This window comes from Narcine bancroftii, chromosome 3 (assembly GCF_036971445.1).
Source record: "Narcine bancroftii isolate sNarBan1 chromosome 3, sNarBan1.hap1, whole genome shotgun sequence".
Taxonomy (NCBI): Eukaryota; Metazoa; Chordata; class Chondrichthyes; order Torpediniformes; family Narcinidae; genus Narcine; species Narcine bancroftii.
Window position 1 is genome coordinate 231,229,032 of NC_091471.1, and position 26,680 is coordinate 231,255,711.

The window sequence follows — 26,680 nt, forward strand, 5'->3', positions numbered from 1 at the left end:
TGTGTGACAGGACAGGGGGAGAGCGAGTATGGACTCGGAAGTGTTTGTCAGGGTTGGGGGGGGGGAAGAATGTTTCAATCTGTATCCCACCCTGGGCATGTGTGACGGGACAGTGGGGAGAGGGAGTATGGACCCCAGAAGTGTTTGACAGGGTTGGGGGGGAAAGAAAGTTTCATTCTGTGTCCCACTCTGGGCGTGTGTGACAGGACGGGGTGAGAGGGGGAGCTTAACTCGCACTGACACAGACCGGGAGGTCACTTCGCTGAGCACCTTCGCTCTGTCCGCAGCAGTGACAGGGACCTCCCAGTGGCTGGCCACTTGAATTCCATGCCCAATTCTCTCATTGACACGTCCATCCGTGGCCTCATGTACTGTCCTACCAAGACTGGAGGAACCCCACCCGATTTTCCGTCTGGGCACTCCAGCCGGATGGCATTAATGCCAACTTTTGGGGTTTCTGCTAACCTGCCCCCTTTCCAGTTCTCCTCCGTCCCTTCCCCCAGCCTTCACTATTCCCCTTCATCGCCGTTGTCCCGACCCTCCATTCTCCACTTATCACCCCCTGCCCCCCCCCACTATTTTTTTTGCTCGGACGCCTGTTGGCATTTTCCCCACTCCTTGAGGAAGGGCTCAAGTCTGAAACGTCAGTTCTGCATTATTTCCTTTGCTACATAAAGGACACTGTTTGACCTGCTGAGGTTCTCCAGCTTGGTTTGTGTATTTACTTCAATCACTGTGTCTGGAGATTTTGGTGTTTTACTTCTATCCACCTGTGAGACTATTCACCCCTTTCTCTTGGCTCGTTAAAGGGAGAGGCAGGCTTCTCATGGGGCCGGGGAAGAGGTGGATGGGGGAGAATGCTCATCGAGCCAGGAGTCAAAAACAAAGAGGCGAAAGTAACAGAATCTGTTTTTATTCTTCAGTTCACGGTTCAATATTGGGAGAAGGAGGTGGGAGGAGAGGGCCTGAAGAGACGGAGGGAGGGAGAGGAGCGGGGGGGAAAGGAGGGGGAGAGAGAGGAGGGAGGCAGCATCTCTCCTCGCCTACCGTTGAGGCACTTCAGTAGGAGGACTGGCTCTGCCGGTAACCACTGCTGCGGCCATACAACTGCTTGCCCTGGTATCCGACCCGCTGGTCTGTGGGGAGGGAGGAGAGGAGGGGATAAGGACGAGGCTCGACGGGAATCAGAATCAGAAACGGCATGTGCACGGGCCCACACCACCCACCCCACCCCTTTTGGATCCCACCCTCACTCACCACGGCTGAAGTAGCCCCCGTACGAGCCCTGCTTGACATCAAAGACCCTCTCGTTGTTCTCCACCAGATTGCCCAGTTTCTCGGCCAGCTGCAGAGCCAGGTTCTGCAGGGAGGTGGGCTCAGTGCGGTGCATCACCACCGTCTGGGTGGGCTGGTCTAGGGATGCCTGGGGGTGAGGCAAGGTGGGGGGTAGGGGACATTGAGTGGAGGTGGTAGGAGAGAGGGAAACGAAGGTAGGGGGAGAGGGAGGGGAGGAGGTGGGGAAGAAGGAGAGGGTTGGGGGGGGATAAGGGAACAGAAAAGATAGGAAAGGACATTCCGAGGGTAATCCTCACACTCTTGCCCCTCCCTTGTAACGCCCTTCCCTCCGCACCCACTCTCTCCGCATCCCTCTACACCTCCCTTCCCACCCACCCTCCACACCATTTCTCCCTCCCACTCCTCTCACCACCACCCCCTCCTCTCCCTCCCTCCATACCTCCCCTCCCTCCCAACCTTCAAGACCACTCTCCCTCCAAATCACCCCCTCCTTCCACACCATCCTCCCCTCCACACCATCCTCCCCTCCACACCATCCTCCCCTCCACACCCTGACCCCTTCTCAGCCTTCTCTCACAACCACCCCTCCCTCCTCTCCCCCACGCATCCCTGCCCTCTCCACCCCCCCCCCCCACCACCCCCACAGCCCACCCACCATCAGCTCCTCGTTGATTATCATCTTGCTGATGATGCTGTGAACATTCTGAATCTCCAACTGGAACATGTCGGCTAACGTCTCCATGCTGGGAGAGAGTGGGGCGGGGGGAGAGAGAGAGGGGAAGTGAGTGGGGGAGAGAGAGAGGGGGAGTGAGTGGGGAGGAGAGAGAGAGGGGAGAAATGGGGGGTGGTGAGGAGAGGGGAGGGGAGAGGGGAGGGAAGAGGGGAGAGAGATGGGGAGAGAGTTGGGGAGAGGGGTACAGAGAGGGGAGAGGGATGAAACATAGAAAAATCTCTGAACAATAAATTACAAAGAGCTGTTTGATTATGACAAATCAATGCAACTTGAACCCCATCTCCCCCCCCTCCCTCTCTCATTCACCCCAAGGTCCCTCTGTTCTATAAACTCCCCACCGTTCACCATGTCAGTCTCAATACCCTGAGGTCTCTCTGTTCTACAAACTCCCCACCATTCACCATGTCAGTCCCCATACCCCGAGGTCTCTCTGTTCTACACACTTCCCACCATTCATCGTATCAGTAACCGGACCCTGAGGTCCCTTAGTTCAGCGACACTCCCCACTATTCACTGAGCAGGATCCCCAGACCCCAAGGTCTCTGTTCTACGATTCTCCCCACCATTGACCATGTCATTCACCGTACCTGTGAGACTTGGCCAGTGTCCTGGAAACGGATATTGTTTTGACCCATAGGGATATTACGGGAACAAGGGGTTACAGTATGCAGACTCACCTGATGCAGTCATACACACTGCTGTAAGTGAAGAGGTACGTTCGAAGAGATTCTTCCTGAATCTTCCTGTTGAAGGGAAAGGAAAAGCTTAATCCTGCTGAATTCCCGCATGTCGGACACGTGCCGGGATCGGATGCCCAGATCGGAGTGGGATACAGGCTGGGATCAGATCTGGGAGTGGGGTACAGAATCGAATAAGGTCTGGGAGTGGGTTACAGGATGCAATCAGATCTGGGAGTGGGATACAGACTGGGAACGGATCTGGGAATGGGGAACAGGATGGAATCAGATCTAGGAGTGGGATACAGGTGGGGATCTGATCTGGGAGTGGGATACAGGCTGGAATCAGATCTGGGAGTGGAGTACAGACTGGGATCAGATCTGGGAGTGGGGTACAGGCTGGGTTCGGATCTGGGTGTGGGATACAGACGGATTGGATCTGGGAGTGGGGTACAGACTGGAATCAGATCTGGGAGTGGGATACAGACTGGGATTAGATTTGGGAGAATAACTTCCGAAACAGGAATGGAATCGGCCATTCGACCCCACCATTCAATAGGATCATGGCTGATCTGATCATCGACTCAACTCCTTCCTTTTCCCCATATCCTTGAATTCCTTTTTTTTAAATTTTTTTATTTTTCACACCATAAATCACATTAGTCATGATATACACTTTTTCCTTTTCACACATATACAGTGACATTTTCTCCCCCCGCCCCCTCCCTCCTCCCAACCCACCCCACCCTCCCATCCATTTAAGGTATACAATCTAGGATACATTAAACCAGTCAGACAATGTTGTCACTCAACAAAAATACACCAGAAATTCTACTGAGTCCATTCTTTTCTTTCCTTCTCCTTCCATCAACTTAGGTAATGATTGTCCCCGGTAGGTTTTCACTATTGTATTTAATGTAAGGCTCCCATATTTGTTCGAATATTTCCATATTATTTCTTAAACTATATGTTATTTTTTCTAATGGAATACATTTATTCATTTCTATATACCATTGTTGTATTTTCAAATTATCTTCCAATTTCCAGGTTGACATAATACATTTTTTTGCTACGGCTAGAGCTATCTTAACAAATCTTTTTTGTGCATCCTCCAAATCAATTCCAAATTCTTTGTTTTTTATGTTACTTAGGAGGAAGATCTCTGGATTCTTTGGTATATTGTTTTCTGTTATTTTATTTAATATCTGATTTAGATCTTCCCAAAATTTTTCTACTTTCTCACATGTCCAGATTGCATGAATTGTTGTTCCCATTTCTTTTTTACATCGAAAACATCTATCAGATACTGTTGGGTCCCATTTATTTAACTTTTCAGGTGTAATGTATAGCCTGTGTATCCAGTTATATTGCATCATACGTAACCTCGTATTTATTGTATTTCTCATCGTTCCAGAGCATAACTTCTCCCATGTTTCCTTTTTTATCTTTATATTTAAATCTTGTTCCCATTTTTGTTTAGTTTTACCATTTGTTTCCTCATTCTCCTTTTCTTGCAGTTTGATATACATATTTGTTATAAATCTTTTGATTATCATTGTATCTGTAATCACATATTCAAGGTTACTTGCCTCTGGCAAACTCAAACTGCTTCCTAATTTATCCTTCAAGTAGGATCTCAATTGGTAATATGCCAGCGCTGTATCTTGAGTTATATTGTACTTATCTTTCATTTGTTCAAAGGATAAGAATCTATTTCCTGAAAAACAATTTTCTATTCTTTTAATCCCTTTTTTCCCCCATTCTCTAAAGGAAAGGTTATCTATTGTAAAAGGGAGTAACTTGTTTTGCATCAATATTAGTTTTGGTAATTTGTTTTATTTCTTTCTACATGAATCTTCTTCCAAATATTAGGAGATGATGTAATACTGGAGAACTTCTATGTTGTACCAATTTTTCATCCCATTTATATAATATGTGTTCAGGTATCTTTTCCCCTATTTTATCTAATTCCAATCTCGTCCAGTCTGGTTTTTCCCTTGTTTGATAAAAATCTGATAGGTATCTTAATTGTGCAGCTCTATAATAATTTTTAAAGTTTGGCAATTGTAAGCCTCCTTGTTTATACCATTCTGTTAATTTATCTAGTGCTATCCTCGGTTTCCCCCCTCTCCATAAAAATTTCCTTATTATTTTCTTCAACTCCTTAAAGAATTTTTCTGTCAGTTGTATTGGCAATGCCTGGAATAAGTATAATATCCTTGGAAAAATGTTCATTTTAATACAGTTTATCCTTCCTATTAGTGTTAGTGGCAAATCATTCCAATGCTCTAAATCGTCCTGTAATTTTTTCATTAGTGGATAATAATTGAGTTTATATAGTTGGCCGAGATTTTTGTTTATTTGTACACCTAGGTATCTTATTGCCTGCATTTGCCATCTAAATGGAGATTCCTTCTTAAATTTTGAGAAATCCGCATTATTCATAGGCATTGCTTCACTTTTATTTACGTTTATCTTGTAACCCGACACTTCTCCATATTCCTTCAATTTCTTATATAATTCTTTTATTGATAGTTCTGGTTCTGTTAAGTACACTATAACATCATCCCCAAATAGACTGATTTTATATTCCTTGTCTTTTATTTTTATTCCTTTTATATTATTATCTATTCTTATCAATTCTGCTAGTGGTTCTATAGCTAACGCAAACAATAAAGGTGATAGTGGGCATCCCTGCAACGTTGACCTGCTTAAGTTAAATTGCTTTGATACATGTCCATTTACTGTCACTTTCGCTAACGGTCCCTTATATAATGCTTTAATCCAATTAATATACTTCTCCGGTAAATTGAATTTTTGCAATACTTTGAACAAATAATTCCATTCTACTCTGTCAAAGGCCTTCTCTGCGTCTAAAGCAACTGCTACTGTAGGTGCTTTATTTCCTTCTGCTGCATGAATTAAGTTAATAAATTTACAAATATTGTCTGTTGTGCGTCTTTTTTTGATAAATCCACTTTGGTCTAAATTTACCATTTTCGGTACATGCTCTGCTAATCTGTTTGCTAATAGTTTAGCTATTATCTTATAATCTGTGTTTAGTAAAGATATTGGTCTATATGACACTGGTGAGAGTGGATCTTTCCCTTGCTTTAGTATTACTGTAATTATTGCTGTTTTACATGAATCTGGTAAGCTCTGTGTTTCATCAATCTGGTTGATTACATCCAGGAGGGGCGGAATTAATAAGTCTTTAAATGTTTTGTAGAATTCTATTGGGAATCCATCCTCTCCTGGTGTCTTATTATTTGGTAATTTTTTTATTATCTCTTGTATTTCTACTATTCCAAATGGTTCTGTTAATTTATTTTGATCCTCTATTTGTAGTTTTGGTAGTTCAATTTTAGTCAGAAATTCATCTATTTTCCCTTCTTTCCCTTCGTTTTCAGTTCGGTATAATTGTTCATAGAATTCTCTAAAGTTTTCCTTAATTTCTTTTGGATTATATGTAATTTGTTTGTCTTTTTTCCTTGATGCCAATACCATTTTCTTAGCTTGTTCTGTCTTAAGCTGCCATGCTAGGATTTTGTGCGTTTTTTCACCCAGTTCATAATATTTCTGTTTTGTCTTCATTATATTCTTCTCCACCTTATATGTTTGTAGTGTTTCATATTTTTTTTTTATCTGCCAATTCTCTTCTTTTAGTTGTATCTTCCTTCATTGCTAATTCTTTTTCTATATTTACTATTTCCCTTTCCAACTGCTCTGTTTCCTGATTATAGTCCTTCTTCATCTTGGTTACATAACTTATTATTTGCCCTCTAATGAATGCTTTCATTGCATCCCATAGTATAAACTTATCTTCCACTGATTCTGTATTTATTTCAAAATACATTTTTATTTGTTTTTCAATAAATTCTCTAAAATCCTGCCTTTTAAGTAACATGGGGTTTAATCTCCATCTATACATTCTTGGAGGGATGTCCTCTAGCTTTACTGTCAATATTAAGGGTGAATGGTCCGATAGTATTCTAGCTTTATATTCTGTTTTTCTTACTCTATCTTGCATACTAGCTGATAACAAAAATAGGTCTATTCTTGAGTATGTTTTATGTCTAGCCGAGTAATATGAGTATTCCTTTTCTTTTGGGTGTTGTTTCCTCCATATATCCAAAGTTTCATTTCTTCCATTGATTTAATTATAAATTTGGTTACTTTGTTCTTTCTGTTAATTTTTTTCCCAGTTTTATCCATATTTGAATCCAAATTCAGGTTGAAATCCCCTCCTATTAATATGTTCCCTTGCGTATTTGCTACCTTGAAAAAGATATCTTGCATAAACTTTTGATCTTCTTTGTTAGGTGAATATACATTGAGTAGATTCCAAAACTCTGAATATATCTGACATTTTATCATTACATATCTCTCTACTGGATCTATTATTTCCTCTTCTATTTTAAATGGCACATTCTTACTAATTAATATAGCCACTCCTCTTGCTTTTGAATTATACGATGCTGCTGTTACATGTCCTACCCAATCTCTCTTTAATTTCTTGTGCTCCAATTCAGTTAAGTGTGTTTCTTGCACAAATTCTATATCAATTTTTTTTTTCAGTAAATTTAGCAGTTTCTTCCTTTTAATTTGGTTATGTATTCCATTAATATTTAAAGTCATATAGTTCAACGTAGCCATTTTATACTTTGTTTATCTTCCCTTTCCGTTTTTCCATCATTACCTTTCCTCCTTTTCCATTTCTGTTTTCTTATTTTAAACCCTTTATAAGACAACATTCCTAAAACATCAAACATTTTCCTTATTCTCCTATTTAAAACTTCTTTAGCCCCAATCTCCCCTTCCCCTCCTGAGTTGTCCTTTATCCCTTGTCGGACAACCACATCTCCCCTCTCCATTTGGGTTTGCGAATTCACTCGCAAGCATCAGCTGATTTTGCAGTGACCGCAACTCCTCCCCACCCAGCCCCCCCCAGAAAAGATTTCACTTTTCATATGTAACAAAGGTCACTGTTTTAGTTCCCTCCTTATTCCCTCTATTCCATTTCCTTCCCTTATTAATTCTTGTCTATACTATCTATATTTTCCTCTAAATACGGATACATTCACGTATGCACATTATACATATACACACTTATACCTCTTTACCCACATACATATAAATCGTGGTCATTTCTACTCTCATTACACGTCTTCATCCCTCAGTCTATTTTGTAATTGTTCTGCAAATTTTCGTGCTTCTTCTGGATCCGAGAATAGTCTGTTTTGTTGTCTTGGAATAAATATTTTCAATACCGCTGGATGCTTTAGTATAAATTTATACCTTTTCTTCCATAAAATCGCCTTTGCTGTATTGAACTCCTTTCTCTTCTTTAGGAGTTCAAAATTTATATCTGGATAAATGAAGATTTTTTGCCCTTTGTACTCCAGTGGCTTGTTGCCTTCTCTTACTTTTTCCATTGTCTTCTCCAGTACCTTTTCTCTTGTAGTATATCTTTGGAATTTTACTAAAATAGATCTTGATTTTTGTTGTGGTTGTGGTTTAAAGGCCAATGCTCTATGTGCCCTTTCTATTTCCATTTCTTGCTGTAGTTCTGGACATCCTAGGATCCTAGGGATCCAAACTTTTATAAACTCTCTCATATTCTTGCCTTCTTCATCTTCCTTAAGGCCCACTATCTTTATGGTATTTCTTCTGTTATAATTTTCCATTATATCTATTTTCTGAGCTAACAGTTCTTGTGTCTCTATAACTTTTTTATTAGATTCCTCTAATTTCTTTTTTAAGTCTTCTACCTCCATTTCTACTGCTACTTCCCGCTCTTCCATCTTGTCCATTTTCTTTCCCATTTCTGTTAAGGTCATATCTATTTTATTCATTTTCTCTTCTGTGTTGTTTATTCTTCTTCTTAAATCATTAAATTCCTGTGTTTGCCATTCTTTAAATGACTCCATGTATTCTTTAATAAGAGAAAGTAAATCCTTTATCTTGCCTTTCCCTTCTTCTTCTATTTCACTGTACTCTTCCTCTTCCTCTGGGTTGGCCATCTGTTGTTTCTTTGTTGCTCTTTTCTTCTCTTCTTTCTTGTTTTCATTGTCTTCTGTGTTCTCTTCTTGCTGCAGGTGTTCTGCAGCTGTCGTTGCCGGCTGTGGAGATCAACTCCCCAGCTGGTCACCCTTCCCGTCGGTGTGTTTTTTTTCATGCGCGCTTGCGTACTTTTACTCGGCTCAACGAGCCATTTTTGTAGTCCACTTTCTACCGACCTGAGGGAGCGGGTTTCTCTCTCCACCGCGGGCCTCTTCGAACAGGTAAGGCCTTCTCCTTCTTCCTCCGTTGTCTTCTCTTCCTCTCTTCTTACCGTTGATTTCGATTTTTCTTTTTTTGTCGCCATCTTCTTTCTACCTTTATACTCACTTTTCTTTAACTTTTATTTCTGTGCCTTTGTGTTTTTCTTTGTTTTTTTGACTTTTCTGGAAAGGGCTGGAGTTCACCGTCCGGCCACTACTCCATCACGTGACTCCTTCCCTTGAATTCCTTTTTTATGTAAAATTCTATCTAACTGAACCTTAAATATGTTTAATGAAGTCGCTTCAACCACTTCCCTGGGAAGAGAATTCCACAGATTCTCTGGGAAAAATAGTTTTTCCACATCCCTGGTATAATTTGCTTTTCCATTCAATTTAGTATCATAAAACTTTTTTTTTTTTTTTTTTTTTTTTTTTACACGACCCTCTGTCCCCTCTTCCAACTGGCGAACAGCTGCGGGCCCGGCACCGACCCCTGCGGCTCCCTACTCACCACTGTCTGGGGCCAATCAGAAAAACACCCATTCACCCCGACTCTCTGCCCTCTGTCCGTTCACCGATCCTCAATCCATGCCAATATACTTCCCCTGACTCCATTTATCTGGATCCAGTTTACCTATCTCGGCTGCACCATTTCATCAGATGCAAGGATCGACAACGAGATAGACAACAGACTCGCCAAGGCAAATAGCGCCTTTGGAAGACTACACAAAAGAGTCTGGAAAAACAACCAACTGAAAAACCTCACAAAGATAAGCGTATACAGAGCCGTTGTCATACCCACACTCCTGTTCGGCTCCGAATCATGGGTCCTCTACCGGCACCACCTACGGCTCCTAGAACGCTTCCACCAGCGTTGTCTCCGCTCCATCCTCAACATCCATTGGAGCGCTTACATCCCTAACGTCGAAGTACTCGAGATGGCAGAGGTCGACAGCATCGAGTCCACGCTGCTGAAGATCCAGCTGCGCTGGATGGGTCACGTCTCCAGAATGGAGGACCATCGCCTTCCCAAGATCGTGTTATATGGCGAGCTCTCCACTGGCCACCGTGACAGAGGTGCACCAAAGAAAAGGTACAAGGACTGCCTAAAGAAATCTCTTGGTGCCTGCCACATTGACCACCGCCAGTGGGCTGATATCGCCTCAAACCGTGCATCTTGGCGCCTCACAGTTTGGCGGGCAGCAACCTCCTTTGAAGAAGACCGCAGAGCCTACCTCACTGACAAAAGGCAAAGGAGGAAAAACCCAACACCCATCCCCAACCAACCAATTTTCCCCTGCAACCGCTGCAATCGTGTCTGCCTGTCCCGCATCGGACTTGTCAGCCACAAACGAGTCTGCAGCTGACGTGGACTTTTTACCCCCTCCATAAATCTTCGTCCGCGAAGCCAAGCCAAAGATTGATGTCTCTTGTGTGGCACCTTATCAAACACCTTCTGGAAATCCAAACCTGTTCCCCTCTATTGACCACACCCATTATATCCTCAAAGAACTCCAGCAAGTTTGTCAAACAAGTCCTGTCCTTTCTGAATCCAGGCTGCATCTGCCTGATGGAACCCCTTCGTTCTCAATGCCTCGCTATTTAATCCTTAATGACAGCTTCAAGCATTTTCCTGACTACAGACGTTAAGCTAACTGGCTGATGGTTACCCCTCTTCTGCCTACATCCCTTTTTAAAAAATGGTGTGACATTTGCTGTCTTCCAATCTGCCAGGCCCTGACCAGAATCCAGAGGATTTTGGTAAATGACTACCAACGCATCGCATCGACTATAACTCTGGCCATTTCCTTCAGTAACCTGGGATGCATCCCAAGAGGACTAGAGGATTTGTCCGCTTTTAGTCCCATTAGTTTGCTCATCACTATCTCTTTTGTACGAATGGTTTTATGGAGACCTTCACATGCTGGACATGTCTTCCGCTATGAAGATTGACACAAAATATCTGTTCAATGCCTCGGCCATTTCCTCATTACTCAATATCAATTTCCCTCTCTCATCTTCCAAGGGACCTATGTTGACTCTCGCCACCCTCTTCCGTTTTATATATTTATAAAATTTTTTGCTATCTGTTTTTATATTTTGAGCTCATTTACCTTCATAATCCTTCTTCCCTTTCTTGATTTCTCATTTAGTTGTCCTTTGTTGGCTTTTAAAGTTTTCCTAATCCTTCAGTTTTCCACTACTCTTGGCTACTTTGAACACGAGCTTTTAATTTTATACCTTCCTTTATTTCCTTAGTTAACCAAGGCTGGCTTTTCCCTCTCTTACTGCCCTTATTTTTAAATGGGAATATATTTTTGTTGAGCACTGTGAAAAATCTTCCACTGCTCTTCAACTGTTCTGGCAACTAACCTGTGCTCCCAGTCCATCCCGACCAATTCCTCCCCCATCCTGCTGTAGTCTCCCCTGTTCAAGCAGAATACACTAGTTTTAGATCTAACTATTGCACCCTCCATCTGTATGAGAAATTCAATCGTACTATGATCGCTCTTTCCAAGAGGGTCCCTAACTACTAGATCGCTAAATTTTACCTGTCTCATTGCACAATACTAGGTCTACAATAGCATTCCCCCTTGTTGACTCCTTAACACGCTGCTCAAGAAAGCTACCACGGATGCTTTCTGTGAAATCATCCTCCAGACTCCCTCGACCAATCTATGTGGAAGCTCCCCATTCTATTCTTGCATACTTCAGCCTGTGCCACTGTGCAATTGTTATTTGGCAGGCGCTAGACAACTCCCACCAGTGGAAAATTCCCCCTCTCCCCTTTACCCATTCTGCTCCTTCAATCTTATTTCCTCTCTCATCATTGCCCTGATCTCATCCTTTATTAAGAGAGCCAACCCCACCACCTTTACCATCCTGTCTGTCTTTTCGTACTACCTGATACCCTTGAAAGTTTCATTCCCAATCGTGCCCATCTTGCAACCGTGTTTCTGTGATAGCCACTAAATCATCTGCCTGGGGACTGATTTGCACCTCGTTCACTAACCTTGTTTCTAATACTAAGGGCATTCAGATAAAGTGCCCTTATGCTCATTGCCCTTTTGGAATCTAGACGCCTTGGCATTCTTTGTCCTCTATTTTTTCTTCTCTCTTTCTGAACTCTCGCTTTGGTCTCTGTACCACCTTCCTCATTCTTTCCTTGTAAGATTTAGCATGGGATCGGATCCTTGGGAGTGGGGTACTGTTATGGAATATTTGGGAATGTTTTTGGGAGATAAATTGGGAAAAGTAGAGTAGGTGGCATACATACACATACTTTAAAACTGATACTATTTGAAATACTGAAGAATTCATATTCAGTTACTTTATGGAAACTATGGAGATTTCACAAGTGGCTGTTAATTGAAGTGAATGAATGGACTATTGTCTTTAAAGCCACAGCAAGAGACAGGCCGACTCCTAAAACCTCTTCACCAAAAGGTCATTGAGAGGTTCTTGTTTACCTAAAAACAACAGATGAACCAAAAGACTAACTTATTGGTTTGCTAGAGAAGGTCAGGGGTTTTGCAACTGAGAAAGAGAAGGGACACATGCTTCCCGGCAGTTAGAGTCTCAGAGAGAGAAAGAGAGAGCGAGAGACAGAAGGGAGTCTTGGACTGTGTGTAACACAGAAAGCTTTAACAAGCCAGGAGAAGCTTGAAACAGAAGCTCCAGAGCGGCGATGGCTGGAAGTGCTATCTGTCTTGTGTTTCTCTTGGATTAAGTAAAACAGAAAGGAACTCTTTTATAGCCTGAAAGGAAGAGGTTATCATCTGGAGAACCCTGATGGGGCAAATTTCATCAGTGAGACATTGAGGTGACTAACTGTGGTACCTCAATTATGGAAAAACTGGACAACAAATCTCTCTTTGCAAACCTACAAGGACCTTCCTGAGCAGTAAACATTTACCTTTCGAGCACCAAAGCCTGGTGAACTTTATAAATGTTAAGTTCTGTGCGCAGTATAAGAATTGCCTGCAACCAGTGAATTTGGAGGAATGAGAAGTGAGATTGGACTGTGAACCAAAGAACTTTTCTTAAATTTACACACACTTTACATACACGTAGGCTTAGAATTAGAAGGGAGTTAAGTTAATAGAGATAAGTTAAAGTTTGATTCTGTTTTCATGTTTAAAGATAATTAAAAACAACTTTTGTTTAAGTAACTGTCGTGGTGAATGTGAGAGATCAGTATCACTGATCTAAAAGAGAAGTGAGGATTGGGAGAGATGAGTAAACTTGACATAAAAATATGAAAGATGGGGAAACTAGTACAGACACATGGAGTGATGGATTAAACCAGTATGAACAGGCTAAGCATGGAAATTAGGGTGCAGGAAGCAGAGTCAGCCTATGTAAGATAAGAACCTTCTAGTCCACCATATGAATAAGATAAGGAGAGGTAAGGAATAATAGAATGTAGGAAGTTGAGATAGTCTGGATGAGATAAGGGTCTCCTGGCCCTAGACAGAAGTACCAAGTTCTACATATATAATTAGTAAGCCATACACAGATTTATCAAGTTATGCATATTTAATTAGTAAACCCTAGACAGGATTAGCGAACTCTGCATATGAAGGGACTGTAGCTCTGAGAGTTGGAAAGGTGTGAATGGGGACAAGGGCAAGGTTGTGAATAAGGACAATGGGGATAATGACATGAGAAGACACCGACAGGATACCCCCTGGTCCTCCAAGTCCACTGAAACTGCACGTAGGCAGGAAGGATTGCCTATGCCAAACCCATCCAGGGGGTAGAAGAATGTAAGGGGGAGGGTATTCTGATACTGAAATTCACTGTATAAAAGTTGGGTGAGCCCCAGTGTATGTGTGTATTCACAGGGTAAGGGGAAGCACCAACTTTGCATTGTTGTTGTAATAAATGTTCTTTGTTCTCAATTTTTGTCTTGAGCAATTTCTGTTAAGGTACTTCTATTTCTAACAGTGAATATCTATTGCTGCTGGGTTTTGGGGTCCTTTGGGCTTGTAACAGGTACAGACTGGGCCCAGCCACCCTCCGTGAACGAGGGCCTGGAGTGCTCCGGTGACGTACCTGACGAGCATGTCGCGGACTTTCTCCCCGGCCGGGAACAGGTCCCACACCTTGGTGCTCATCTTCGCATTGATGATGAAGTTCTTGCAGGTCTTCCAGTCACCCATCTTCATGGCCTTCGAGGCAGCAACGACGTGCTCCCTCATACTCTCCGGGGGTCCTGGGGGGGGTGGTGGGTGGAGGGAAGAGGGACTGTTACTGCCAGGCAAGGTGGGGGGGCACAGGGAAGGATGGGGAAGCAGAGGGGGAGAGAGCAGGGGAGAGAATGAGCAGGGGGAAAATGAGTGAGAGGGGGAAGAGGGGGGAATGGAGAGGGAGGTAGGGGGGAGGGGGCAGCCGGGAAGGAGGGAGAGAGAGAAGGGAAGGGTAGAGAGGGTAAGTTGAGTGATGGGGACCCAGGGAGAGGAAGGTTGGAGGACCCAGTGGGGAGGGAGGCGATGACACTGGGGGAGGGAGGGGAATGCGGGAGGGGGTAGGAGGGGAGGGGTGGGAAGAGGCAGGGGGGTAGGGATGGAGGGGGCCACGATGGGGAGGGGGGACCACTCACCCAGCAGCGCCTGCCTCTCTCCCACCCGCAGCTGGTGGTGGAACTGCTTGCTGATCATACGGCGCCGGGCGTTGAACTCATGGCCGGCCATATAGGGGATCTCGAGCAGCATGGCGGACACGAGGTAGACACACTCTAGCAGCTCCAGGTTGATGTGCAGGTGGAAGGGGATCTGGCGCCTCTTCTCCACCTTCTCCTGCTCCTGGTTCCGTTCCTGCATGTTACGCATCAGCAGCCCCTGACCCAGCAGTTCCTTGGCGCGGCCGCTCGACTGGATGTCCAGCAGGGCGTTATGGGCATCCTTGATCATTCCCTGCCGGAAGGCACAGATCCCCAGCTGCACCATGGTCCGGTTGTACAGGATCTGTGGTAGGGAAAGGGTGGAGGGGTCAGTGGGGTCATCCGCACTCTTCTCCCCTCACCTTCCTCCTTTCATCCCTCCTTCCCCTCCCCCTTTCCCCCTCTACCATCTCCTCCACCCCCCTCTCCCTCCATCTTCATCTCCCCCTCTCCCTCCATCTTCATCTCCCCCTCTCCCCCTCCCCCTCCTCCTTTGCCATTCCCCTTCCAAGGGATAGGGGGGGATGAATGAACGAATGATGGGGGGGGGGGGGGGGGGCGAGGAAGGACTGACGGACGTGGGGAAAGGACGGACGGACTGGGGGGGGGAGAAGGACGGTCGGATGGGGGATAAAATGAATGGACAAGGGGGTAAAGGACGGACGGATGGGAAAAAGGAAAGACAGATGGGGAGGACGGACAGGAAGGGGAGGGAGGACGGACAGGGAGGGGAGAGAGGACGTACAGGAAGGGGAGGAAGGGCAGACGGGGAGGGGAGGGTGGACGGGAAGGAGGACAGATGGGAAGGGAAAGGAGGTCAGACGGGGAGAGGGTAGGATGGATGGGTGGGGAGGGGAAGTACAGATGGGGGGAGGAGGACGGACGGGGAGAGGGACAGATGGACGAGGGAAGGGAGGAAAGAGCAAATGGACGGGGGAAGGGGAGGATTGACAGACGGGAGAAAGGGAAGTACGGACAGAAGGGGGAAGGGAGGAAAGGACAGACGGATGGGGGAAAGGGAAGGATGGACGGATGGATGGGGAAGGAAGGACGGGGGAAAGGGAAAGATGGACGGACAGGGAGAGGGAAGGACGGACGGGGAAAGGGAAGGATGGATGAACGGGGGAAGGAAGGGACAGATGGGAGAAGGGAAGGACAGACGGACGGGGGAAGGGACAGACGGACGGGGGAAGGGACAGACGGACGGGGGAAGGACGGACGGGGGAAAGGGAAGGACAGATGGACAGGGGAAAGGGAAGGGCAGATGGGGAGGGGGAAGGGAAGGGCAGACGGGGAGGGGGAAGGACGGACGGGGAGGGGGAAGGACAGATGGGGAAGGGAAGAATAGATGGAGGGGAGAACAGATGGGGAGAATGTGGGGAGGAATGGGTATGGGGTAGGCGGAATTGGGCAGGGAACGGGATGCGTATGGGATGGTATGAGGGAAACAGAATGTGGATGGGGGAAGGGGAAAGGCAGGCTCACCTGAACTGGAGGATCTGCATGTTGGATGTTGTCTTGTAGGTGGGACATGAGCATGAGGTCCCGAGCCTGGAACCAGCGGTCGTGCAAGGCGTGGTGGTAAATGTGGCAGAGGATGGCGCATGTCCGGATCCGGTCTGTGCGGTCCTTGGCATAGATAAACTTGCAGAGACGGTCCATGAGGAGGGTGCTGTCCTCCGCCTCATTCTCTGCCTGGTCCAGTTCTGACTGGGGGGTGGGGGGAGTGGGCAGAGAGAGAAGGGTGTCAATGAGGGGCCAGCGGCACGGTGAATAAAGCGCTGTTTCAGCCCCAGCGATCGAGACCGGAGTTTAAATCCTGCACTGTCTGGAAGGAGTTTGCACGTTCTTCCTGTGTCTGCATGGGTTTTCCACGGGGGCTCCTGTTTCCTCCCACCGTTCGAAATGTACCAAGGTGTAGGTTGAATGGGTGTAAAATGGGCAGCATGGGGTCATGAGCTGTAGGGGGGGTGGTGAGAGAGAGAGAGAGAGTGGCGAGAGAGGGTGAGAGAGAGAGCGGTGAAAGAGTGAGAGAGAGAGCGCAGTGAGAGAGGGTTAAAGAGAGAGAGAGGTGAGAGAGCAGTGAGAAAGAGAGCAGTGAGAAAGAGAGCAGTGAGAGAGAGAGCAGTGAGAGAGAGAGCAGTGAGAGAGAGAGCAGTGAGAGAGAGAGCAGTGAGAGAGAGAGCAGTGAGAGAGAGAGCAGTGAGAGAGAGAGCAGTGAGAGAGAGAGCAGTGAGAGAGAGAGCAGTGAGAGAGAGAGCAGTGAGAGAGAGAGCAGTGAGAGAGCAGTGAGAGAGAGAGCAGTGAGAGAGAGAGAGCAGTGAGAGAGAGAGAGCAGTGAGAGAGAGAGAGCAGTGAGAGAGAGAGAGCAGTGAGAGAGAGAGAGCAGTGAGAGAGAGAGCAGTGAGAGAGAGAGCAGTGAGAGAGAGAGCAGTGAGAGAGAGAGCAGTGAGAGAGAGAGAGCAGTGAGAGAGAGAGCAGTGAGAGAGAGAGCAGTGTGAGAGAGAGAGCAGTGAGAGAGAGAGAGCAGTGAGAGAGAGAGAGCAGTGAGAGAGAGCAGTGAGAGAGAGAGAGCAGTGAGAGAGAGAGCAGTGAGAGAGAGAGAGCAGTGAGAGAGAGAGAGCAGTGAGAGAGAGAGAGCTGTGAGAGAGAGAGAGCTGTGAGAGAGAGAGAGCAGTGAGAGAGAGAGCAGTGAGAGAGAGTGGTGAGAGAGAGAGAGCAGTAAGAGAGGGTGAGAGAGGAGAAAGAGAGAGAGAGGACTTAGTAAGTAGAGGGGTCCAGAAGGAAGTGGTCAGAGGAAGGCAGGGAGCAGATCCTGAGAGTGGAACAGAATATCAGCGACCGCATCCAAGACCCCTCTAAATGCATCCCCTTCATGACCCACCCCCAACGCAGGGTCCCTTGCTGACCTTGGACTGGTCGGCAGACGCATTGAGCCGGTTATGCGCCTTATAGTCGAACTTGTAATAGGTGTGGGCTATCCGGCGGAGGTACCCGCGACAGATCTCCTCCGTCGACCCCTTCATCTCTAGGTATTCCTGGAGACGCTGGATGATCTGGCAGACCCGCCACTCGTCCTTCAGGTTGTCCACATACTCTGTACAGTTGGGGGGGCAGGGGGTGGGGGGGAGAGAGAGAGAGAGAGAGAGAGAGAGAGAGAGAGAGAGAGATGGGAGAGAGAATGGGAGGAGAAAAAGAGAGCGGAGAAAGTAAGGGGGAGAGACAAGTGGGGAAGGGAAGACGAGGAGAGAACGGGGAGGGGGAGAGTGAAGGAGGGAAGTGGGGAAGGGAGAGAGTGAGGGAGGGCAGAGAGGGGAGGGGAGAGGGTTGAGGGGGAGAGAGGCGGGGGGGAGAGAGGGGGGGACACAGTAGAATATGAGTGAGAGATGGACAGACCACATCCCCACTATTATCCCTTCCCCACCCACACTGACTCATTCATTCAGTCCACCTCTACCAGAGACTGAGGTGAACGGTGGGGAGTGTTATAGAACAGAGAGACCTCAGGGTACGGGGACCGACACGGTGAACAGTGGGGAGTGTCGTAGAACACAGAGACCTGGGGTACGGGAACCGACACGGTGAACGGTGGGGAGTGTTGTAGAACAGAGAGACCTCGGTGTACAGGGACCGACATGGTGAATGGTGGGGAGTGTCGTAGAACAGAGAGCCCTCGGGGTACGGGGACCGACATGGTGAACGGTGGGGAGTGTCGTAGAACAGAGAGCCCTCGGGGTACCTTACCCTGTGAGTGTGGATCAGTGTTCTGCATGATCTTGGTGAACTCTTCGTCCATCCTCTCCACCAGAGTGAGGATGCACCCCCGCACTCTGTAGGGCTGTAAAAGGAGAGGTGAGATGTTTGGGTGAAGTGAAACCCAGGGTACAAGGGTCAGAGTGGAAGTGATGTGAAGGGCGGGAACGGGAGACATGATGTTGGGGGGTTCAAGGAGAGGGTCTGAAGGCGTTGGGGTCAGGAGAGGGAGATGGAGGGTCTGAAGGGGTTTGGGGAAGGGGAAATAGGAAGGGAAGCGGATGGATGAGTAGAGGGAGGGTTGGATACCCAGAGGGAGTGAGGCAATCGGGGATGTGCTGGAATGAAGGGGAAGAGCTGGAGGAGAGAAGCACAGGAGTGATTGCGTAGGGGAAGGTGTGTCTGCAGGGGTTGGGAGAGGGGAGAAAGAATCTGGGGAGGTTCACGACGGTTGGTTGGCTAATGGGTTTGGGGAGTGGAGGGACATTTTGGGAGACAGGAGTGAAAATGGGAAGATGTTAGGGAGGATTGCCAGGCTATAAAGGAGGAAGGGAAGGAGATATGAGAGGGGAGAGAGGGTGGGAAGGGGATGAGGGAGGGTAAAAGGGGTTGAGGAGGAGAGAGAGGGGAGGAAGGGGTTGGCCGAGCGGAGGGAAAGGTGGAAAATAGGGAGGGGTCGATACCAGCTCAGGGTTGGTGAGATTCTCCGAATCCTCTCCAATATTCTCTCCGATGAAGATGTTTGGACACGCAAAAAGGATGTCCAGGAGATTTTCCACACATGACAGGCATTTTCTCCACATGTCTTGCTTCAGGGAAACAAAGAAAAATGCTTCAATCTGTGTCCCAACCCGGGAGTGTGTGACAGGATGGGGGGAGAGGGGGCTTCACTCTGTGTCCCACCTCGGGAGTGTATGATGGGACGGGGGAGAGGGGGTTTCACTCTGTATCACACCCCAGGAGTGTGTGACACGACAGGGGAGAGGGAGCTTCATTCTGTGTCCCACCCTAGGAGTGCGTGATGAGACAGGGGGAAAGGGAGCTGACCTCAAAGGAGTCCAGGGAGCGGGTGGGGGGTTGCCGGCGAGACTATTGCTGCTCAGAACTCACTTTCATGCAGGAGGCCAGGTTGGGATTGTAATCGTACAAGGACGCCACAATGTTGAACTTGATCTTCAAGTTGATGCCTTCACCCAGTTCATGGTTGCTTGCAATTGCACAGAGTTCTGTCAGCATCTCGATTTGGGCAGCTCTGTGGAGGGAGCGAGGTGGGGTGAGAAATGGGGTGAGGGAGAGTAAGAGGGAGAGAGAAATGGGGGGAGGGAGAGAGAAGGGGGGGTGGGATGAGAGGGTGGAGAGAAACGGAGGGAGACAGAGAGTGGGGAGAGAGAGAAATAGGGGAGAGAGAGGGAGGGGAGAGAGGGGGAGGGGGAAGAGAGAAAGAGAGGGGGTGGAGACAGAGGGGGACAGACAGGGTGGGAGGAGGGGCAGACAGTTGAACACCATCATTTTGAACCGGAGTAACAAGCGGAGAATGTGAGATGGGTGGGACAGCCAGAGAAGGGCTTTTTGCATGGGAATGCTGAGAGAGGGTGGGAATGGAAAAGGACATCTTGCTGTTGAGGAAGTGCAGCGTAGGTTCATGAGGTTAATTCCCAGTATGGCAGGACTGTCCGATGTTGAAAGATTGGAGCGACTTGGCTTGTATAAACTGGAATTTAGAAGGATGAGAGGGATCTGATTGAAGCATATCAGATTATTAAGGGATTGGACACACTAGAGGGAGGAAACATGTTCCTGACGTTGGAGGAGTCCAGAACCAGAGTCCACAGTTTAAGAACAAGGGGTAGGCCATTGGGAATGGGGTGGAGGGAGAAATTTTTCATTCAGAGAGCGGTGGACCTGTGGAACATTCTGCCTCAGAAAGCAGGGGAGGCCAATTCTCTGGAGGCTTTCAAGAAAGAGTTAGATAGAGCTCTTAAAGAGAACGGAGTCCAGCGATCGGGGGAAAAGGCTGGACGGTGTACTGATCATGGACGATCAGCCACGATCACAGTGAATGGCCGTGCAACTATTGTCTAAAAATGAGGAGAGGGTGGGAATCTTGGGTTGGGAGAACATTGCATGGGAATGGTGGACATAAGGAGAAATGTATGGGAATGGAAAGGAGAGAGAAACTTTACGTGTGAATGGTGGGGAGAGGGGAACTGCGTGGGAATGGTGGGAATATGGGGGAACTTTGTGTGGGAATGGAGGTGAGAAGGTAACTGCGTGGGAATGGTAGGTATATGGGGGAGCTTTGCATGGGAATGGCGGGAAGAGTGAGTGGGAATGGCGGGGATAGGGGAACTTTGCGTGGGAATGGAAGGGAGAGGGGAACTTTATGTGGGTATGAAGGAGAGGGAAACTCCATGGGTATGGTGGGGAGAGGGGGCTTTGAGTGGGAATGGTGGGAGAGGGGAACTGCGAGGGAATGGAGGGAGAGGGGAACTTTGAGTGGGAATGGTGGGGAGAGGGCAACTTTGCATTAGAATGAAGGGGAGAGGTGAACTTTGAGTGGGAATGGAGGGGAGAGGGGGTCTTTGCATGTGAATGGAGGGGAGGGCAACTCTAGGAATGGAGGGGAGGGGAACTCTGAGTGGGAATGGTGGGGAGAGGGGAATTTTGTGTGGGAATGGAGGAGAGAGGGGGTCTTTGCGAGTGAATGGAGGGGAGGTGATTTCTGAGTGGGAATGGAGGGGAGAGGGGGTCTTTGCGTGGTATGGGAAGGGAAACTGAGTGGGAATGGAGGAGAGAGGGAAAAAGTGGGAATGGCGGGGATAGGAGCTGAGTGGGAATGGAAGGGAGGGGGGAACTCTGAGTGGGAATGGAGGAGAGGGGGAACTGAGTGGGAATAGAGGGGAGGGGAACTCTGAGTGGGAATGGAGGGGAGGGGAACTGAGTGGGAATGGAGGGGAGAGGGGAACTTTGCGTGGAATGGAGGGGAGAGGGGAACAAGGGGAACTTTGCGTGGGAATGGAGGGGAGAGGGGAACAAGGGGAACTTTGCGTGGGAATGGAGGGGAGAGGGGAACAAGGGGAACTTTGCGTGGGAATGGAGGGGAGAGGGGAACAAGGGGAACTTTGCGTGGGAATGGAGGGGAGAGGGGAACAAGGGGAACTTTGCGTGGGAATGGAGGGGAGAGGGGAACAAGGGGAACTTTGCGTGGGAATGGAGGGGAGAGGGGAACAAGGGGAACTTTGCGTGGGAATGGAAGGGAGAGGGGAAATTAAGGGAAACTGCGTGGGAATGGAGTGGAGAACAAGGGGAACTTTGCGTGGGAATGGAAGGGAGAGGGGAACTGCATAGGAATGGAGGGGATAGGGTTTCTTTGTGTTGGAATGCAGGGGATAGGGGAATTTTGTGGGAATGGAGGGGATAGGGGGTCACTGCATGTGAATGGAGGGGAGGGGAACTGAGTGGGAATGGAGGGGATAGGAATCAGTGGGAATGGAGGGGAGGGGGGAACTCTGAGTGGGAATGGAGGGGAAGGGAACTCTGAGTGGAAATGGTGGGGAGAGGGGGGCTTTGAGAGGAAATGGTGGGGTGAGGGGGGCTTTGAGTGGGAATGGTGGGGAGAAGGGAACTGTGTGGAAATGGAGGGGATAGGGGGTCTATGTGTGAATGGAGGGGAGGGGAACTGAGTGGGAATGGAAGAGAGGAGAACGTTGCATGGGAATGGAGGGGAAAGGGGAACTGTGTGGGAATGGAGGAGAAGGGGAACTGAGTGGGAATAGAGGGGAGGGGAACTCTGAGTGGGAATGGAGGGGAGGGGAACTCTGAATGGGAATGGAGGGGAGTGGAACTCTGAATGGGAATGGAGGGGAGGGGATGCATGTGAATGGAGGGGGGCGATCTCTGAGTGGGAATTGAGGGGGACAGGGGTACTTTGTGTGGGAATGGAGGAGAGAGGGGAACTTTGCGTGGGAATGGAGGGGAGAAGGGAACTTTGCGTGGGAATGGAGGGGAGAGGGGAAAATAAGGGAAACTGCGTGGGAATGGAGGAGAGTGGAGAACAAGGGGAACTTTGCGTGGGAATGGAAGGGAGAGGGGAACTGCGTAGGAATGGAGGGGATAGGGTTTCTTTGTGTTGGAATACAGGGGATAGGGGAACTTTGTGGGAATGGAGGGGATGGGCGTCACTGCGTGTGAATGGAGGGGAGGGGAACTGAGTGGGAATGGTGGGGATAGGAATCAGTGGGAATGGAGTAGAGGGGTACTTTGAGTGGGAATAGAAGGGAGAGGGGAACTTTGCATGGGAATGGAGGGGATAGGGGATCTTTGTGTTGGAATGGAAGGGATAGGGGAACTTTAAGTGGGAATGGAGGGGATAGGGGAAGTTTGGTTGGGAATGGAGGTGCGAGGGGAGTTTAAGGGGAACTTTGTGTCAGAATAGAGGGGATAGGGGGTCTTTGCGTGTGAATGGAGGGGAGGGGAACTCTGAGTGGGAATGGAGGGGAGAGGGGACCTTTGCGTGGGAATGGAGTGGAGGAGGAACTCGGCGTGGGAATGGAGGGGAGAGGAAAACTTAAGGGGAACTTTGCGTGGGAATGGAAAGGAGAGGGGAACTCTGAGTGGGAATGGAGGGGAGGGGAACTCTGAGTGGGAATGGAGGGGAGAGGGGAACAAGGGGAAGTTTGCGTGGGAATGGGAGAGGGGAACTTAAGGGGAACATTTCGTGGGAATGGAGGGGAGAGGGGAACTTAAGGGGAAGTTTGCATCGTAATGGAGGGGATAGGGGGTCTTAACGTGTGAATGGAAGGGAGGGGAACTTTGCGTGGAAATGTCGGGGAGGGGAGCTTTGCATGGGAATGGAGGAGAGGGGTACTTTGAGTGGGAATAGAAGGGAGAGGGGAACTTTGCGTGGGAATGGAGGGGATAGGGGATCGTTGTGTGGGATTGGAAGTGATAGGGGAACTTTAAGTGGGAATGGAGGGGAGGGGAACTCTGAGTGGGAATGGAGGGGAGGGGAACTCTGAGTGGGAATGGAGGGGAGGGGAACTCTAAATGGAAATGGACGGAAGAGGGGAACTTTGTGTGGGAATGGAGGGGAGAGGGGAACAAGGGGAAGTTTGCGTGGGAATTGAAGGGAGAGGGGAACAAGGGGAACATTACGTGGGAATGGAGGGGAGAGGGGAAGTTTGGTTGGGAATGGAGGTGCGAGGGGAGTTTAAGGGGAACTGCGTCCCCTTAATGGAGGGGATAGAGGGTCATTTTTTTATTTTTATTTTTCACACCATAAACCACGTTGATCAAGATACATACATTTTCCTTTTCAAATATATACAGTGTCATTTACTCCCACCCCCCACCCTCTTCCCATTCCACCCTCCCTACCTCCCCTCCCATTCATTTAAAGTACAGAATCTAAGGTACATTAAACCAGTCAAACAATGTTGTCACTCAATAAAAATAAACAAGAAATTCCACTGAGTCAATTCTTTTCATTTCCTTCTCCTTCTGTCATTTTAGGTGGCAGATGTCCCTGGTAGGTTTTCTCTATTGTGTTTCATGTATGGCTCCCATATTTGTTCAAATATTGCAATATTATTTCTTAAACTATGTTATTTTTTCTAATCGAATACATTTATTCATTTCTATATACCATTGTTGTATTCTCAAGTTATCTTCTAATTTCCAGGCTGACATAATACATTTTTTTGCTATGGCTAGGGCTATCCTAACAAATCTTTTTTGTGCACCATCCAAATCAAGACTAAATTCTTTGTTTTTTATGTTACTTAGGAGGAAGATCTCTGGGTTTTTTGGTATATTGCTTTCTGTAATTTTATTTAATATTTGGTTTAGATCTTCCCAAAATTTTTCTACTTTCTCACATGTCCAGATTGCATGAATTGTTGTTCCCATTTCTTTTTTACAACGAAAACATCTGTCAGATACTGTTGGGTCCCATTTATTTAACTTTTGAGGTGTAATGTATAGCCTGTGTATCCAGTTATATTGTATCATACGTAACCTCGTGTTTATTGTATTTCTCATAATTCCAGAGCATAACTTCTCCCATGTTTCCTTCTTTATCTTTATGTTTAAATCTTGTTCCCATTTTTGTTTAGTTTTACCATTTGTTTCCTCATTCTCCTTTTCTTGCAGTTTAATATACATATTTGTTATAAATTTTTTGATTATCGTTGTATCTGTAATCACATATTCAAAATTACTTCCCTCTGGTAACCTCAGACTACTACCTCAGACTACTTCCCAATTTGTCCTTCAAGTAGGATTTCAGTTGGTAGTATGCCAACACTGTATCTTGAGTTATATTATATTTATTCTTCATTTGTTCAAAGGATAGTAATTTATTTCCTGAAAAACAATTTTCTATTCTTTTGATCCCTTTTTTCTCCCATTCTCTATTGGGGATAGAGGGTCTTTGTGTGTGAATGGAGGGGAGGGGAGGGGAACTCTGAGTGGGAATGGAGGGAAGAGGGGACCTTTGCGTGGGAATGGAGTGGAGGAGGAACTCGGCGTGGGAATGGAGGGGAGAGGGGAACTTAAGGGGAACTTTGCGTGGGAATGGAAGGGAGAGGGGAACTTTGTGTGGGAATGGAGGGGAGTGGAACTTTGAGTACGAATGCTGGAATGGAGGGGATAGGGAAAGTTTGGTTGGGAATGGAAGGGAGAGGGGAACTTTGTGTGGGAATGGAGGGGAGAGGGGAACTTAAGGGGAACTTTGCGTCAGAATGAAGCAGAGAGGGGAACTTTGCGTAGGAATGGGGGGGAGAGGGGTACTTTGAGTGGGAATGGAAGGGAGAGGGGAACTTTGTTTGGGAATGGAGGGGTTAGGGAAACTTTAAGTGGGAATGAGGGGATAGGGGGTCTTTGCGTGGAAATGGAGGGGTGTGGGAATGCCAGCAACTGGGGAACTTTGCATGGGAATGGTGGGGACATTGTAACTTTGTGTGGGAACAGTGGGGACATAGTAACTTTGCATGGGAAAGCCAGAGGGGGGTTGTACATTGGAATATTGGGGAGGAATGCTGAGAATACCAGAGAAAGGAAGGGGCTTTACATAGGAATAACAGAGAGTGTGGCTTTGCATAGAATACCAGAGGGGAGCTTTGCTTCGAATGCCAGAGGAAGGGTGGTCTGGCAGGGAGTGCCAAGGGAGGGGGAGCATTTCGTGGGAATGCCGGGGAGGGGAGAACGTTACCTGTCTGTTCCCTTCTTGCCACGAGCTTGTAGAATCTCATTGAACTTCTTCAGGACCACGTTGTGGTTGATCTCCGTGCCCTTGGCAAACATCTTGGGCTTTTCCTGCACAAAGAATGGGGTTAAGCTGTGAGGGGGGAGGGTGAGAGGAGACAGTGGGGAGGGGCAGGGTGAGGTAAACCTCACCCCCAGGGAGAGGGTGAGAGGGGAGATGCTGGGCAGAGAGAGGGGACAGCCCAGGGAAACAGGGGAGACCCTAGGGAGAGAGAGGGATAATCCTGGCAGGAGAGAGGGGAGACCCTGGGGGGGGGGGGGGGGGGAGAGGGGATGGGAGACCCTGGGGGGAGAGAGAGCATAACCCATGGAGACAGAGGGGAGACCCTTGGGAGAGAGAGGGGGGGAATACCACAGGGAGAGAGTGGTGAGACCAGGGAGAGGGTGGGGAGAAAAGAGGGGAGACCCTGGGGAGAGAGAGGGGAGACCCTGGGGAGAGAGAGGGGAGACCCTGGGGAGAGAGAGGGGAGACCCTGGGGAGAGAGAGGGGAGACCCTGGGGAGAGAGAGGGGAGACCCTGGGGAGAGAGAGGGGAGACCCTGGGGAGAGAGAGGGGAGACCCTGGGGAGAGAGAGGGGAGACCCTGGGGAGAGAGAGGGGAGACCCTGGGGAGAGAGAGGGGAGACCCTGGGGAGAGAGAGGGGAGACCCTGGGGAGAGAGAGGGGAGACCCTGGGGAGAGAGAGGGGAGACCCTGGGGAGAGAGAGGGGAGACCCTGGGGAGAGAGAGGGGAGACCCTGGGGAGAGAGAGGGGAGACCCTGGGGAGAGAGAGGGGAGACCCTGGGGAGAGAGAGGGGAGACCCTGGGGAGAGAGAGGGGAGACTCTGGGGAGAGGGAGATCCTGGGAGAGAGAGGGGGATCCTGGGAGAGAGAGGGGAGACCCTGAGAGAGAGAGGGGAGACCCGGGGAGAGAGAGGGGAGACCCGGGGAGAGAGAGGGGAGACTCTGGGGAGAGGGAGATCCTGGGAGAGAGAGGGGGATCCTGGGAGAGAGAGGGGAGACCCTGAGAGAGAGAGGGGAGACCCGGGG

General features: G+C 48.2%; 1 protein-coding gene across 1 annotated transcript in view; it reads right to left on the reverse strand.

The window, feature by feature from the left end:
• Positions 1-897: 897 nt before the first annotated feature.
• The window catches only part of eif3c (eukaryotic translation initiation factor 3, subunit C), a 38,758-nt gene continuing 12,975 nt past the window's right edge, over positions 898-26,680 (reverse strand). Inside the window, exons 10-21 of the mRNA XM_069926868.1 lie at positions 25,598-25,701; positions 19,498-19,639; positions 19,071-19,196; positions 18,379-18,472; positions 17,544-17,731; positions 16,120-16,344; positions 14,575-14,938; positions 14,028-14,187; positions 2,707-2,772; positions 1,952-2,039; positions 1,258-1,423; positions 898-1,136 (exon numbers count right to left, since the gene is read on the reverse strand). Of these exons, the coding sequence (XP_069782969.1) occupies positions 1,060-1,136; positions 1,258-1,423; positions 1,952-2,039; positions 2,707-2,772; positions 14,028-14,187; positions 14,575-14,938; positions 16,120-16,344; positions 17,544-17,731; positions 18,379-18,472; positions 19,071-19,196; positions 19,498-19,639; positions 25,598-25,701 (1,800 nt within the window). The 3' untranslated portion in view covers positions 898-1,059. The remainder of the gene's footprint in view (positions 1,137-1,257; positions 1,424-1,951; positions 2,040-2,706; positions 2,773-14,027; positions 14,188-14,574; positions 14,939-16,119; positions 16,345-17,543; positions 17,732-18,378; positions 18,473-19,070; positions 19,197-19,497; positions 19,640-25,597; positions 25,702-26,680) is intronic.